The sequence below is a fragment of the Trichoderma virens genome, assembly GCF_000170995.1.
Source record: "Trichoderma virens Gv29-8 chromosome Unknown TRIVIscaffold_85, whole genome shotgun sequence".
Classification (NCBI taxonomy): Eukaryota; Fungi; Ascomycota; class Sordariomycetes; order Hypocreales; family Hypocreaceae; genus Trichoderma; species Trichoderma virens.
The window spans coordinates 1,183,376-1,199,246 of NW_014013664.1; the positions used below are offsets into that span (position 1 = coordinate 1,183,376).

Below are 15,871 nucleotides of genomic sequence, written 5' to 3' on the forward strand. Positions count from 1 at the left end.
TACTGCTTCTACTGCTCTAGCTATCAGTATCCGTAGATACTAGCACAGTCTTTCCCGATATCATTTTCTTACTGTAACCATATATTCTTTAGCTAGGTACCCATGTCTGTGCATACTGACTGATTGTGGAATAAGAGTTGACCATTGTAAATCTATTGTATTTACTGAGCTCTTGCTGTGTTTCGCAAATGCCGGCGTAGATGCCAGGATGAATCAGCACAGTGTTGTACAGTGCTATTTTACCCGTCCAACCGTGCGTTCGATTTCACAGCGTTTTTAACCTCACCCGAGACCAGCTTGAGAATGGAGAAAAGGAAAAGAAGAGCAGTCACTTACCACCAAAGATTCCGCCACATACCATGCAATCTTAGAAGCTAAATCTTTCACAGCATTTTTAACCTCACCCGAAGAATAATGCGAATCCACCTACGAAAAGATAATTCACATAGTAGCCATCATACTTCTACTGCTGCTACTAAGGTATCCGTAGACACTGCAGTGTATTATTCCTGCCGTCGTATTCTTGTTGAAATAATACACCACAAACAGGCACACCTATGTATGAATACTGCCATACTATAACAGATGAACATTGTAAATCTATTGTATTCACCGACACTTTATACCGCGTTGCGCAAATGCCGGCGCAATGAAGGATGCTGCACAGTAACACTGAGTGCGCGTAACTGTACAGATTTTGAACCTCACCTGCGGAGGAACGGCATGAAGCGATCTACGAATTGATGTTGCCTTGGTTGCCTCTGCTTTGGTTGCCTTAATTCATTTTCACAGCAATTTTAACCTCCCCCGAGACCATTCTGAAAGTGGAGAAATGGAGAAGAAGAACAACCACTCATCATCAAAGATGCCGCCCGAACTGCATAAACATCCTGCACCTTCGGAAACCCCGCTCATACTTCTTTTCACAGCATTTTTAACCTCCCTCGAGGCCTTAAACAAGCTTCGCAGTGGCATAATAACAATGCCATTCGATTTTCCATAACACTTTTAACCTCCCCCGAGACCGTGAGAGGGGAGAAAAGAACAATAGCAACCGCTCATCATCAACCCAATAATCCCACCTCAATAATAAGACACAAAAGCCATAAACCGCATATTCAGCCTTGTGTAACGCCTAATTAAATTGCTCCGAGAAGGATTCTATTGACACACCAAAAAATCTGCCTCCGAAATCCGCAACCTACGAGAAATGCTGCGTCGTCCAGGCACAGGCACAAGCACAAACATCATCCCGACAGCTTGGAGACTCGCGTGGCCATCTTTCCGACAGGGGCTGTCATCTCGCCTTATTCGCTTACGTCGGACCAGGGGCCCAGCACTTCGTATCTCTGTGCCTCGTCATTGCCTTCCTTTTTTATGTCTGGACTGGTACTTTGCACAGACAGGTGATGCTTCAATCTCTGGAGGCGTCCCAAATTCGAGCACCTCTGTCAGACACCACCTCCCCAGCCTCCCAATCTCTCACCCACCCCCCATGTCGAAATAAAGAAATAAATAAAAAAAAACCAAGATGACCCAAGGAATCCCCTTACAACAAAACCCCCTTGATCGTTGTCCCAAAAAAAGAGGCATCCACCATTCCCGCATCCCTGGCGGCACGGCACGCTTCCCTGCCCTTTTTTGCTTGTCAGCAAAGCTCCCGAGGCTTTGGACCGTATTCTCTTCCCCCCCGTCAGCCCTCTTTTATTTGCGTGTTTTACCTCTCATGGGGTTAGTACGGAGCAAACTTGTCAAAATGGCGCCCGCAGGCTAAGGTAGCGAGTGTCCTTCAATCCTGACGGACGTGTCACGCTATAAGACAATCTTGTATAAAAAAAGAAGCCGTGACACAAGAGTTGAAAAATTGACACCGTGGCTAGTTAATCGGATTTCCAAATTCCATTATTCATACACGCCCCCCCTCCCTTGTAGAAATCCTCAACCCAGTCCCGTGGATGATGGAAACACGATACTGGTATCTCGGAGTCCAGGGTCTCGGGATTCCCTTGCGGCAATGGGAAGAGCGCCCTATTAGGCTTACATCCCATGGCGGGATTGTCCCAACTTCTTCTCATTTGACAGGATCCGATGCTATCCAGCCACTGGCATGCAGGGCGTACAGCATATTTGTCAATCGCACGCTGCAGGGTCCCCCATGGAAGATGATACCGACACCACGGTTCATGTGATGGTGTCTGTGTGTGGAGATTTTGATTTGCACTCTGCCCTGCCGTTGATCTGAGTCAATATGAGTCCAGAGCCGTAGTCTGCTTGATTCGAAAACGAGATGCTAGTGCTAGTGCCAGTAGTCGGCGACCGTTGGGCTAAGCTGACTCTTGTGAACCCCCGTTTAAGGCATTCCGTGTTGATGAGAGAGATTTTTTTTCTTTTGTTCACTAATACTAGTGGTAATAGTGTCAAGAGATGGTGTTGCAAAGGAGTAGAGTAGGGCTGAGTGCTGAGGCGACCTGACAAAAAGGAAGAGATAAAAATAACGCCAAGAGAGAAGGCTTCAGCTGAGCCGGCTCCAGGCCCTCGGTATCCAATCAATCGACAAGCCTCCCACTATTGTTTATTTGCTTGTTTTCGAGTTGTTTTTCTTTTTTTCTTTTTTTCTTTTTTCTCCCGACGTGGCAGTACAAGTAATTTCGATTTTCGTGTTGCGGCCGGCAATGGTGTTGCACGGCATGTCCCTCGCATCCCATGTCTTGCTCTGGAATATCACGCAATTGGCCTGTCTCGGCTCTTACAGGATTCCGTCACTCTCTCCAGGCAGCCTCTCAACCCGCTTCTGCTCCCAATTGTCCAGATCCCTCCCGGCAAGTCTCTGCAGCCTCCTGTATTAGCCTCGAATCATTCCTCTTTCTGCTGCCCCTGCATATGCCACGTCTCCTTGCATAGATGTAGTAGAGAGAACTCACATAGTATTCCTCCTTCATGTCCACTTTCCGTGCCGCCCTCCTTACATTCAGCTCCTCGTCCTTGGTCAGCTGCCGCACCTTGCGATCGTGCTTCTCATATCGAATCGCCGTGGCCGGAGTGAGGACAAACGATCCAGCCACAATGACGGCGATAAAGGGCAGCCCAAAGGTGAGGAACGGATGTTTGCCTATGAGGGCTCGGTATCGCATGCCGATCTTGCCAGTGTCGGCCGACGAGCGGAATGTCTTGTTCTGGAACGTCGGCATCGTGACTGTGATTGTGATTGATTGTGATTGTGATGGCACCGGTCTCAACAGCTCTCTCTCAGTTGGTCATACGGGTGCCTCTGTCTCGATGCGATTCCCTGACTTGTTTGCGACGATGGAGCAGCACAGGGTGTCTGTCTATGCCCGTGAATTGGCGCGTTGCATTGCCGCAGGTGTCGTCAACAAGGAGAGGAAAGATGATATCACAGACTTCGATCATCGCATGATGGTGGCTGATCGGACCAATGCTTTTCCCAGAGGCCCGGATTTTGGTGGGGCCGCTTCCCGCTCGTGGATACACGTATATGCAACTAGGTAATAACCACAGACAGAGCCACTTGCTTGCAGCTTCTGACATCTCAAGACAAACTTCACAGTCAAAGAGAGCGAATTCACCTTCAGTAATAACAATAGAAGTATTATTTGAAACCCTAAAACTTACACCAAAAAGAGTCGTATCATCTGAATCGTCCCATCGTAAGGCATGTCTGTATGCTTTGTTCATACATGGCGGAAGGTCAACGATAAAATCTGTTATTATGCCCCCAATTTAACCGCATACTATGCAACCCATATCTGCTAAAGAAAAGAAGAAAAAAGAAGTAAATAAGAAAGCGTCGTATGCCTCTTTGGCCGAGAATTTGACTGATTCGCTCTCTCTCATTCCTCATCGATCCTGGTTCTGAAACGTATTTCCTATCCCTTCGGGAAAGCGCAATTCTCCAAAGCGCCATGTCTTTCACACAGCCTATTCTCCTCTTGACAAAAAAAGAAATCTTCACGTTGGAAGGAAGGTAAGGTGGAGGACAAAAAAGGAAATCAAAGTGTGTCGTTGGTACAGAAGCAAAAGCTTAGCCCTAGTATACCTACAAAAGGAAACAAAAAAATAAAATGAAGAAAAAAAAAAAAGGCCAGTTCTTTTCGAGTGTGCTGTGCTGCTCATGATTGCCTCCATTTTCTCGTCATCATTCGATATTGATGAAGTGTTGATACCGTGTGCTATGCCGTGCTGCTCAAAGGCGAGCATCGTGGAATACAGTAAGAAAGCTTGCATCGTAAATAGTAAAAATGCAATGTGGAAAACGCCTGAAGACACTTGACATTTATCGTTCAACAGCTTGGGACGGGGATGACTGCCATCCATTCATGTACGCCATCAACCCCATACCAAGCAGCACCACGCCAATCATTGAGGCGTAGGGGATGCCAGCTCGCAGGTGCTGGCTATTTAGAGGGCCTCCTCTCGGCGAGGTTTGAGGCGTAATCGTATTGGCCCTCGATAAAGTTGGGGCGTCTGCCGAATCCTGGCTGGAGTTCGTCAGAGATCTCTCCTGCTTAAGTGCCAGTTTGGCAACTTCAGGAGTGGCAGATGCAACAACATCTTGCGCTTCTCCGTCTCGTTCGTTACGGAGTGTTCTTGAACGAGATCGTCGTCGTTCTTCGGCCGCGACCCGCTTGGTCTCCTCCTCCCGGAGCTGGATGACCATTTCTTCAAGAGTTTTTCTGCCGGAATCGCGCTCCGTTTCGGCAGCCTCGCATCGGCTCCTCCACTCTTCCATCTGCATTCGCAGCTCCCGCATCTGTTCATCCATGGTGTCGATGCGAGATTGTAGTGCTGCCGCAGTCTCCTGGGCAACCTTGTCGGCCTGTGATACCTCCTCCGCCTCTGGCAACACCGTTCTCGTCTCATCTGCATCATCCACAACCTGTGTTGATTTTTGGGCTTCACCAGGCTCTTCGTGAGATTCAACGCCGTTGACCTGGGTGTTGTTGGCCGACTCCTCCAGTCGCCTAGCCAGCTCCTCTGCCAACTCACGCGCTTCCCGCTCCTTCTGAAGCATCATTTCTAGCTCCCGCATACGCGCTGTCTGGGTATCAATATCTCGCTTCGCATTATTGAGCGCTTCAGTGAGCTGAATGATTTGGCTCAGGTTTTCTTGGCGAATTGGCGATGAGTTTGCCGAGTCTGACTTTGGTCTCTCCAAGGAGCCTCGTTTAAGAGAGGGCACGTCTGGCTTTTCGGGAAGAGGCTGCTGGGGTGGAGGCGCAGGAGGATCTGAGAAGCGCGCTTTAGGATCTGATCTAAAGGACAGACTATTGCCGTTGACCATAGTCTGGGGCTTTTGTTGTTCGGGGGCTTCGGATTTTTCGACGTCCTTCAGATCATCTTTCGATAATAATGTGTTGATGAACTGGTTCGTGCGATTCAAATCCTGAGCCTGGAGTTTGGCGCTTCTCATTTCATTCTAGCGACAATGTTAGTAAATAGAAGAAAAGAATGGGAAGAACCCCTGATAAAGTTTCGTGTGGTGCTTACAGAAAGACGCTTTAGGATCTGATCCGTAGCGATAGGTGTTAAGAAGAAGGGACGTTGCTGCGCCATTCCGTTCATATGACCATTCATAGTACCGCCGTTAACCAGCATACGACCGTTGTTGCCCATGGACATATTGCTTCCAGCACGGCCTCGCATCTGCATGGCTCCGGCTGGAATCATCATGGCGTTGTTAGCAGGGTCCAGGTCCCCAAAGTTCATATCCAAAACGTTGTTTGACGTATTCAAAAACCCGGCGTGTTCGATTTTCGCGGCCACCTTGTGGTGAACGACAGTTTTCTGATCTTCGCTGACGATGTCAATGCCGAGCTCCAGATGGTCGGCAGTCTGGAGTTCGTGGGGCTCGGATTCACGATTCTCCTGGGACAGTCGTGTGCCGTTGACAAAGGTGCCGTTGGATGATTTTACATCTCGAATGTAGATTTTACCGTTTCGTTCGGCAAATATCTCCGCATGCTGCCGCGATAGCACTTTACTATCGAAGAAGCCATTCGTGGCAGTCGGCACCGTCTTTTGGTTCGTCTGCCGACCGATTCGTATGGAATCGGGGGCAAATGGCACTGCGATCGTCTTGCGCTCAAAGGTGCCGTTCAAGGACAATAGGTAGAGCATAGGCTGACCGGGAGGAAACTGCTGCTCGTTGGGCCCCATGGGTCGCATCATTCCCTGGGGCCCCATTTGAGGCTGTCCCGGTCCGCCTTGTTGCATGGCGCCGTGGGGCGGCACCATGCCGTTGGGTCTTCCCTGAGGAAGCCTCGAGAAATCTGGCTGCACGTTTTCTTTACCAGTCGGCCAAGGGTTCTTTTGTTGGGGCCTCTTTCTGCTTGCACTGCCATTCGACCACTGGCTCAAATCTGAAGCTGATGACAGCGATGTGGCATTGGAGTGAGAGCCATTCGTCGCAACAGTCGTATTGGAGGCGTTTGAGGAGATGGACGAGGATGAGTTGGTTCGCGAAAGACTCTTGCGGGTCATGAACATGCCTCTGACATCCTCTGAATTCATCTGGTTGTTGCCATTAATAGTGCCCCATGGCGGCCGGGAGATCTGCGGAAACGTTGGAGGATTTGCGACGGCAGTCATGAGTAAGGCTCAGGAAGGCACGTTGTGTATGGATATGTGAAGAAGGCAGATATCCCGTCGCTAACGTAGATCGTTTATGTCGATACGCGTGAGTCCACCGTTGGGCTATTGGGAATCGCCAACCACTGCCGTCGCTGGGGCAAGGGCACAGAAAAAAAAAAGAAAACAAAGACACGCGTGCCACAGATTGAAGGAAAACGGATATTTCGTCGATGCGGCTCCGAAGTACAACGGCTCTATCGCTTGCGATCGGCGGGAAAGAGACGCAGAAACAGTCGAAGTCGTTGTCAGCTTGCTACCATTGAAAAATCGTCAGCATGTTTGTTGAGGTGGCTCCTTTGTCCAAGCACCAATTGGGGGTTGGCATGGCACGACCAAGCGAGGCTGGGGGGGTCGCCCCTGGCCCTTGGCCGACCCTGTGCGCTGCGTCAAATGTGAAACATACTGTGAAATGATAGAAGCTCGCAATCCTGGGCGATTCCACACGTCGCTGACGAGCCTGGTGAAGCTCGGCCTGATGTTGCTTGGGGGATCTTGTCGCTCTTCCTAGCCCGCTAAGCGCTGGGCTAGGCGTGTCGAAAGCTGGGGGGCCAAACGATACAGTGCACGGTTTTGTCTCAGTGTCTGCTCACCCAGCTCCCACAACTCGGCCTCGAGGCAGGCTTTGTCATTCTTCACGAGGTTTTTTTAGACTCGGATCGGGCAGTCCCAGGCGATTGCTCTCCATCACAGATGGCCATATGGGGCCTTGAATCGGCTCATGACCTCGATTCACGTGATGCATCATCACAGTGACCCGTTTGCTGGCGATTGCATATCCACACTGTGGGGGGCGCTAGCAGTGATTAGGATGCGCCGCATCAATCTTTTGCCGTTCCCGCGGAGGCCGCAGCGTGGCCAATCACATCGCGAGCAGCTTCTTTGGTTGAAGCATCTTCTTGAATACCCGGCAGAGTCCAGGCACTTAGACCTTGGGAAGAGAAACGGCAAATCCAACTCCAAAGCTTCTGCACATTGCGGTGATCCCGGCTATTCACGATGCCTCCTGTCGCGCCGATTCAGCATGGTGGCCAGCAGGCCCCGTCCACGTTTGACAAACGTACGGCATCGTATCATTATGAGGGGCTGCAATTTCGCTAACATTAAACCATAGTGAAGATGGGCGCAATGATGGGCGGATGTAAGGACCTTGAGAGTAGCTGTGTTTCGGATTGGCTTTAAACTGACGACTTTCTAGCTGTCGGAGTGATTATGGGATTCATCTTTGGTAGGACATTGGACGGAGCTTCTGCTGTGCCATATGGAGCTGACACCTTGATAGGCACTGTTAACATCTTCCGTTATGGCGCTGGATCGCAGGGCATTATGAGGACTCTGGGCCAGTACATGGGTGCATCTGGCGCAACCTTTGGGTTTGTCTACGCCTATGTCATCTTTACCTAGATGGGATACTGACAGATGCGTCACAGGTTCTTCATGGGAGTTGGCAGCGTCATCCGATCTGATGCGGATCCCAAGCTACAAGAGCTGTATATGCGAGCGCAGCGACGACCGATAGTGCTACGAGCGAATTCGGCTTGGAGAAAGGACGAATAAAGATGCACAACGACGAATGGACGAACGACGCCGAGTGACCAATTGCTGGCCGCAGTGCGTATCCTGGTGGCCCGAATGACTGCCCTGTAAAATAAGAATAAACCAAACGACATTTACGATCGAATTCCGATGCGGTTCATATCATGTAAAATTATCTATGTTTGTGATGGGTGTCTGGGACTGAACTCCGTGCACGAAGATGGAATGACCATTACCGTGTTGCTAGCTATTAGTATGCAAAGCACGAAATACCTGGTCTCCGAATAAGCAGTCCTATTTGGTCCTTGCCCGAGATCCTGGCTTTTGCTCTGTATCTTACCATCTCTCTGCGTTATAGCATAACTTGAGCTAGGGACTGGTGTTCTTGAATAGCTTCAGCTGCTAATCGTTATTGATTTGGCAAACCTCACTTTGTGATATCTTGTTCAACCTGTCAGTTATTCTGTGGAAGTCTTGCGGCTCTTGTTCTCCTATGACGCACTCATAGAGGTATTTCGTGGCGAATATTAATGCTACCTGTACTCGGAAAATACCCCGTACTTTCAGCCGAGTCCGTACGACGACAACACAAAGGATTCGCCGGCTGAGGTGCTGTATCGCAATTATCAAATAGGCTACTTCTTCAACAGAGAGTGGTCCTACCCCTCAGCTGCAGGCCTCCTGAGCTGCAGCCGCGGCTCTCTGCATGAGCGGAGCTATGTTCGCATCCTGCCATTTTGACTCCAGTACCCAAGGTGGAGTGAATGCTTGACCAAAGATTTGTGACTCAGGTGGAGATTATGATGTCCGATGAGTTCATTCAGCTGCCGTATTGTGCCGATCAACTGGAGCGATGATATGGAAGTTTTCGGATGCTGCTTTCAGCCTCGTTCATACTCTCGGAAGAAACATCAGTCTTGTGTAACTGCTCATTTTAGGAATCCTTGCTTGAACCCAACAGGCGTGGTTACTCGCATGAAATTGGCGTCATTGTGGTCATACAAATAGTGGCGGAAAATTTCTCGTGTCTTCTATTTGATATTACTTTATGAGATTGCGACGGTGACTGTAACGTTGCTGAGGTTCTCGACCTGGTCACTCATGGATGTTATTCCTATTATCAACCCCAGACCGAGGAACTCTTGGTGGCTTTGTATCCGCTATTACGCCAGCATGGCAACACTGTCTTGTTGAAGCTGAACAAAGCTAGATGGTCGTCTAGCTCCTCGTCGTTATTCCTTCGTCTGCCTCGTGTTAGGTGTAACTCAGCGATAGACCCATCGCTACTTCACCAGTCAGCTGACTATGAATAGAGAATCGATAGTCTAAATGTTCGATACGGCGAAGGGATTGCCAAGAGACGGTTTGAGACATTGTATAATGCGTTACAAAAGGTATTCTATAGGGCACCTTTCTGGTTGTTGGAGATGTCATCTCCGATTGCAGCTATTCCATGGCACACACATTTACTCGATTCGCTGCAACGGGCATCACATCACCCGTCCACAACTTTAAGCGCACAACTCGAAATCTCTCCTATGTTTAGCTACACCTATCTAGTATCGGGGACTAAAGTTGTGTAACTGTTGTTGATGAATTGAACACCAACCCTCCTTTTCCGGTATACGAGAAGCCGAAATCCCCGTGCCGTGCTGAAAATCCTCCGAGACGGCTGACTTGAATAGCCCTGCCAATCGCAATTCTTTCTTTCCTTTTCTTTTTTTTCGCCAAGGGCGACTAAAGGGGGATTGTGACTGTGGTGTTGTCCACGCTAGGCTCTTAGTAGGCAACAATGCCCTTCAGATGGATTCGTTTCATGCAGGGCAAAGGGCGTTTCTGATGGCTGGTGCTTTGGAGCTGTCTTACATCCTTTCATCGTGTTGGTTCGATACGGCGGGGTTTTGACAACCGAATCCTTCTGCGAGACAAAGTCCGAGCAGTCGGTCGCCGAAGTCCCCGCTGAAGATGTAAACATAGCCACATGCACCTACATGTATATATAAAGAGGGAGAGGGACACTTACTTGTGTGGATATGGTCTTGCCTAATGCGAGACTACCCTTCAGTTTGACTCTCTCTGGGTGCTAATTCAGTCATCATGGGGGTTTCTCATAGCCGCCTGGGAAAGAGGGGAGTGTCTTTGGCCACGAGCAGACTCTCCCAAAAACAAACCAACGGGTATGTTTAACTTACTTGCTTGCTTTTAAGAATCCGGTCCTAACTGTCCCCAGACTATCTGTCTTGGGAGCCTTGACTGCCCCAATCCTCCCTGCCTGTCTCACGAATAACCCACTCCCCAATGGGTATCCATGGAGCAACCTTGACCAGCACACCAATTACTATGACACGAGTCCTTATACAGGTGTTATACGACACTATGACTTCACTGTTAGCCGTGAAGTAATTGCTCCAGATGGATATCAGCGCAACGTCCTTTTGATCAATGGAGCATTTCCCGGCCCATTGATCGAGGCGAATTGGGGCGACACCATCCAAGTAACTCTGAACAACAACATCACCGGCCCGGAGGAGGGTACTGCGCTTCACTGGCACGGATTCCTTCAGAAGGGGACTCCTTGGGAAGATGGAGTGCCTTCTGTGACGCAGTGCCCCGTGCCTCCGGGGAAGAGCTTCACGTACCAGTTCGCGGCCTCTCTCTATGGGAGTACTTGGTACCACTCTCATTACTCCTCGCAGTACTCGGGTGGCCTCTTAGGCCCCATAGTGATCCATGGACCGAAATCGCAAGAGTACGACATTGATCTCGGCCCTGTAATGCTGTCTGACTGGTACCATGAGCAGTATTTTGATCTGGTGGAGAAGACTATGAGCACCGTGCAGGCATTGACGAGATTCAAGTCAGACAACAATTTGATCAACGGCAAAGGAGTGTTTAATTGCTCTCAGGTCACGGATGGCACACCATGCACCGACAACGCTGGTATTTCCAAGTTTAGGTTCAAGCGCGGCAAGACTCACCTCCTTCGACTCATGAATACTGGATCGGCAGCTCTTCAGCGTTTCTCTATTGACGGCCATAACATGACTGTCATTGCCAACGACTTTGTTGATGTCAAGCCCTATGAGACTAAAGTCGTCACTCTTGGTATTGGTCAGCGCAGTGATGTCCTTGTCAAAGCAAATGGTGACCTGGATGCCTACTGGATGCGCAGCAATATCAGCGCATGCTCTGGTGCCAATCAACCATATGCCCTGGCAGCCATTTACTACGACAATGCAGATACCGGAACAACCCCAAAATCTACACCTTGGGATGTCCCCGACCCTCGTACTTGCGTGAATGATGACTTCTCAATGACGGAGCCTGTCATGAAGCTCCCCCTTCCCAAGCCAGATCTAGAAGTCGACATGGAGCTGACATTTTTCCAAAACGCGACGGGCCATAGCTTATGGGGACTGGATGGTGTTTCCTTCAGAGGCAATTACAATAGCCCGACGTTGTTGTTGAGCAATCTGGGAAACCTCACTTTTGAACCCGAGTGGGCTGTGAGAAACCTGGGCAAGGCAAAGAGCGTCAGAGTGAATTTCTTCAACAACGCCCCCGCTTCGTAAGCCATCACCCTTCCCCTTTCTACCAAATGTTCATGTAACTGACACCGGAATCCGTAAAGACATCCCATGCATCTCCACGGCTTCAACATGTACCTCCTGCACGAAGGTCCCGGCCAATGGGACCGCAAGACAATTATTCGGCCATCCAACCCACAGCGCCGCGACGTCTTCATGGTTCGTCAAGGCGGACATGTCGTGTTCCAGTTTGACGCGGCGAGCAATCCGGGTGTGTGGCCGTTCCACTGCCACATTGCGTGGCATGCTTCGGCTGGGCTGTTTACGCATTTCCTTACGAATCCGGAGGGTGTGAGGAATTTGAGGATTCCGAATGTCGTGGCGGAGACGTGTAGACAGTGGGGAAATTGGACGAATACGAATATTCCTGATCAGATTGACAGTGGATTGTGAGAGGTGTGCTGTGGCTGAGAGTATATAGGGGTATGCAGAGACTACATAGGTATATTTGTAGCCAATTCGGCGATATTATTCGCACTTGATTATATTTCAATGGCAGATGAGAGGCTAAAGTAATGCTTCCGCGACATGTTTAAAGAAGAAACTATTCATCTTCAACTTTTGTACGAAATATAAGAAGCAAAGGAAGAGATAAGTATGAAATCCAGCCGCCATGCTATATAAGTAGGCACTCGTCGTGGTTCTGTATCTAAAAGGAAATATACGGAAACTATTCATGGAATCTATCGTGTCATAACATAGATTCTTGGGTTCAATTCTGCTGAGGCTTTTCTCCACCCTCCTCCTTTGTTGGCTCTTTAACTTCTTTGCCATCTGTCGTTGTAACCTCGTGTACTTTTTGCTCCGTATTCTCTTCTGGTGGCGCTGTGCTGGAACCGGGGGTTTCCACCGGTTTAGACTCCGCTTCTGTAGATTTCTCTTCAATCTCTTCTTTTTCTGGGCTGACATTCTCTGTCTTAGCAGCCTCTTTAACGTCTGCGTCATCCTTGGGTGTCTGGGCATCATGTGAAACATCCCCGTCTACTTCCTGGTTCTTTTCTTCATCCTTTTGCTTCTTTTCTTCCTCTTCCTCTTCAAGCTTGAGGACAGTCTCAATTTCTCCAGTCAACTTCTGCAACTCATCTTCAAGCTCTTCATCACGATCAGTCTGGCTGCGCAGTTGTCTATCGGCCTCCTCATTCCCAACAATGTTTCTCCATATATCATCCAGTTCGTCTGTCCAGCCTAGCAAGTTGGCTAGTTTTCGAATACCGTCGTCGCACGCTCCCAATTCAAGTACATCATCAACTCGCGATCCTAATGAACCGACTTTCTCCATGTTGAAGAGCACGCGCGGCACCTCTTTTCTCGCCATCTCGGGAAGGCTTGCGAATGGATACACCGTTAGGCTTGTTCCAATAATGAGAACAAGATCCGCCATGACGGTGTTGTGCGACTTCTCTGAAAAGTCTCTTGGAAGGGCTTCGCCGAAAAATGTTATGTCTGGCTTTACCAGTCCCTTGCATTCATTGCAATGAGGGACATCACCTCGGACAACATGTGCCTTCATATCGGCATCAGGGAACTCGACTTTGCACTCAATGCAACGCTGTGTCGCAAAACTGCCGTGGGCTTCGACTATCTTGTGTGCAGGAACGCCGGCCGCTCGTTCGAGACAGTCAATGTTTTGCGTAAAGAGCATTTGAAGAAGGCCCTTTTCAGCAAGAAGCGCAATGAAGGCATGAGAGACAGTCGGATGGAATTTTCCGGGATATAGCTCCTGCGCAAGCACATAGAAGGGCTCGGGATGGTTGCGAAAGTAGGAAATGTCGAAGACAGCCTCGGCATAGGGAAGGTTGAGGCGCGCCAAGTTGCTATACAGGCCCGTCTTTGGCGATCGAAAGTCGGGAACTATGCGATTGTTAGCTGCATCGATATGGCCGGTCCATGAGCCAACTTACTGCCAGCGGCAGTCGAGATACCCGCGCCTGTCAAGACCACAATGCGCCGAGCATTGCCGCTCTTGATATAGTCGGCGACGGCTTCCAGGCTTCTTTCTTCGAGTGTGGCTGGAGGGCCAGAGGCGGCCAGAGTCGATTCTTCCTGTCCCATTTTGCGAGCAAGCCAGCGGGGGACGCGAGGACCTGAAGGCTTGTTGCGATTGCGGTGTTTTCGACCTATCTTGGCGAATTTTTTATTGATTTTTTCGGCGAGTTGATCTGCGGCTGGAGATGCGGTGATGGGCAGAGGCAGCAGCTTCAAAGAATTTGGAGATAGGCAGATGGGCGCGAACCATGGTGGGGTCGCAACATGTGAGAGGCGGCCTGACGTTACATCATTGGAACACCCCTGATGCGTTATCGATAAGATGGAGGAATAAGGTCGAGGCATCACCAGTTCTCAAACCTCGGGCGAAAGAGCGCATTCGATGGATTCACAAGTATGCATCCAGGGATGAGCAGAAAAAGAATAGTATTGACGAACCCAACTCCTGGAAACGAAGGCCCAAATCAGAGTCCTGACCTGTCTACCGACCCTCATCACCGTTTATAACAAAAAACGCCTAGCAATGCCCACCTTGACGCCTTCTCTCAAGATATCACCATAGCAAAATCCCATCATGTGTGGCGCTGCCTGGCCGCGGCAAACTGCTCTTCCTGCAATCTAGCGAGCTCTTCCATAGACATGCCACTATTGGCAAATTTGTCTGCTTTCTTCTCTCGCCCCTGTTGATGATGTTAGCGCTGCAGACCAAGGATGCGGCGGCGGGAGACATGCGCGAACCTTTTGAACTTCTTTGTGTTCGGCTGCGGCTTCTAGAACAGCAGGCACGTAATCAGAAAACCCAAGCCGTTCTAGTGCCTTTGTAATGTGATCACACGCAATCGTCTTCTTGGCCTCCTTCTCTGAGATCTCATTGGCCTCGGAAGAGATGAGGGTGATGAACTCAACACAGCATTCTATGAGCAGGTCACGGGCCTCCTTTGCGAAGGAGACACCCGTTTGCGGAGGCAATATTTCGCTGACAATCTTCTGGACAGTGGCTAGTACGTTGTTAGCTTCAGGGTCTGTGATGAGATGGCTGTGTGTCACATTGCTGCCAGGGGTGGAACTGAAATGTCATGTTGCACCGTGAGGCGGAGAGCAAACATACCTTTGGGCAGCGATAAGTCGTCGTTGCTTCCTGTAAGAGAACAAGTTAGCAATGCAATGTCTGTGGCATGGGTTTGATAGTGCAGCATGATACTGTTGCCTGGACCCAAGCCGGTCCCGTCATTCTCATGATGATGGTCCCACATTATTGGGCTTGGTGATGTGAACGCAGACTCTCGAGGCGGATATGAAAGGATGCGGAGTAAAGTAAGGGTTGAAGAGAAATCAAGATCGCATGAAGGGGATGGCATGAGGTGCAGTCATAAATACGCCAAAGAACATCCGCAATGGCGATGCACAAGTTTGTATGAGAATCCCATGACTTCACGGATACAAACAATGAAACCGAAAGCTCGGTCTTATTGGTCCCTCACCACGGCGGCGGCGACGGGAGCAGTGACGCACGGCCATGTTTCTTTGGAAGAACGGATATAAAAATACGAGATCAAAGGGACAAACGCGCTCAATAGAAGGCGCAACATACCTCCAAACTCATGATCCGACATGTTGGAAGAGGCGACGTAAACGAGGCTGTGGCTTAGACGCGATACTGCCTGAGACTCAGAGCGGCGGAGGGTGCACAAGTTGCGCAAACAGAGGTAGGCGCGGAAGCTGTGGACAAAGGCGACGAAGACGCAATATATAGTTGAACAAGAATAAGACGGCACAGGGGATCGCACACAATCAGACTGGATTTGTGAGGCTGTTGAGGGCAATACTCGTATGCGGCGCAGGGCGTCTGAGGCGGCTCAGGGAGTGATGAATGATGGACTTGAATATCTCCCAGCCAGACGGTTTGTTAGTGGGGCAGCCGCTGCTGTTATACTCGAGCACTGCTGGAGCACGGAGTACAAGGCCAAAGTACCCGGTACAAGGACGCGCGCAGCAATTCTGGTGCTGCTCGCGCGTGCCCATTTCAAATAGCAGTGCAGCCCACTGAGACTCAGTCGCTGACTGGCCTACAGAGGGGCTTTGTTCACGTGCCGCAGCATTTCGCCAAGTATGGAGTA

The 15,871-nt window shown here is 49.8% G+C and overlaps 7 protein-coding genes across 7 annotated transcripts; 3 read left to right on the forward strand and 4 right to left on the reverse strand.

Annotated features, from left to right (window-relative positions):
* Positions 1–1,831: 1,831 nt before the first annotated feature.
* On the forward strand, positions 1,832–2,439 carry TRIVIDRAFT_92681 (uncharacterized protein; the record flags this gene model as incomplete). Its single annotated transcript, XM_014097715.1, has 1 exon — positions 1,832–2,439. The coding sequence occupies one exon, from the start codon at positions 1,959–1,961 to the stop codon at positions 2,187–2,189; it is 231 nt and encodes a 76-aa protein (XP_013953190.1).
* Positions 2,440–2,516: 77 nt separating this feature from the next.
* TRIVIDRAFT_111574 (uncharacterized protein) lies at positions 2,517–3,350 on the reverse strand (the record flags this gene model as incomplete). The annotated part of the gene is made up of 2 exons (XM_014097716.1): positions 2,517–2,827; positions 2,922–3,350. The coding sequence occupies 2 exons, from the start codon at positions 3,186–3,188 to the stop codon at positions 2,747–2,749; spliced, it is 348 nt and encodes a 115-aa protein (XP_013953191.1).
* Positions 3,351–4,303: 953 nt separating this feature from the next.
* TRIVIDRAFT_113954 (uncharacterized protein) lies at positions 4,304–6,606 on the reverse strand (the record flags this gene model as incomplete). Its single annotated transcript, XM_014097717.1, has 2 exons — positions 4,304–5,434; positions 5,506–6,606. Coding segments are annotated over 2 exons (2,232 nt in total), but the record flags the coding sequence as incomplete, so codon positions are not given.
* Positions 6,607–7,644: 1,038 nt separating this feature from the next.
* Positions 7,645–8,181, forward strand: TRIVIDRAFT_121803 (uncharacterized protein; the record flags this gene model as incomplete). Its single annotated transcript, XM_014097718.1, has 5 exons — positions 7,645–7,705; positions 7,760–7,786; positions 7,844–7,873; positions 7,928–8,018; positions 8,076–8,181. Coding segments are annotated over 5 exons (315 nt in total), but the record flags the coding sequence as incomplete, so codon positions are not given.
* Positions 8,182–10,278: 2,097 nt separating this feature from the next.
* TRIVIDRAFT_194054 (uncharacterized protein) lies at positions 10,279–12,161 on the forward strand (the record flags this gene model as incomplete). The annotated part of the gene is made up of 3 exons (XM_014097719.1): positions 10,279–10,358; positions 10,412–11,749; positions 11,813–12,161. 3 exons carry the CDS (start codon positions 10,279–10,281, stop codon positions 12,159–12,161), a joined length of 1,767 nt encoding a protein of 588 aa, XP_013953194.1.
* A 319-nt stretch (positions 12,162–12,480) lies between these two features.
* TRIVIDRAFT_194055 (uncharacterized protein) lies at positions 12,481–13,820 on the reverse strand (the record flags this gene model as incomplete). The annotated part of the gene is made up of 3 exons (XM_014097720.1): positions 12,481–12,522; positions 12,676–13,619; positions 13,670–13,820. The coding sequence occupies 3 exons, from the start codon at positions 13,818–13,820 to the stop codon at positions 12,481–12,483; spliced, it is 1,137 nt and encodes a 378-aa protein (XP_013953195.1).
* Positions 13,821–14,164: 344 nt separating this feature from the next.
* Positions 14,165–15,625, reverse strand: TRIVIDRAFT_76381 (uncharacterized protein; the record flags this gene model as incomplete). Its single annotated transcript, XM_014097721.1, has 4 exons — positions 14,165–14,434; positions 14,493–14,752; positions 14,863–14,892; positions 15,346–15,625. 4 exons carry the CDS (start codon positions 15,365–15,367, stop codon positions 14,327–14,329), a joined length of 420 nt encoding a protein of 139 aa, XP_013953196.1.
* Positions 15,626–15,871: the final 246 nt, after the last annotated feature.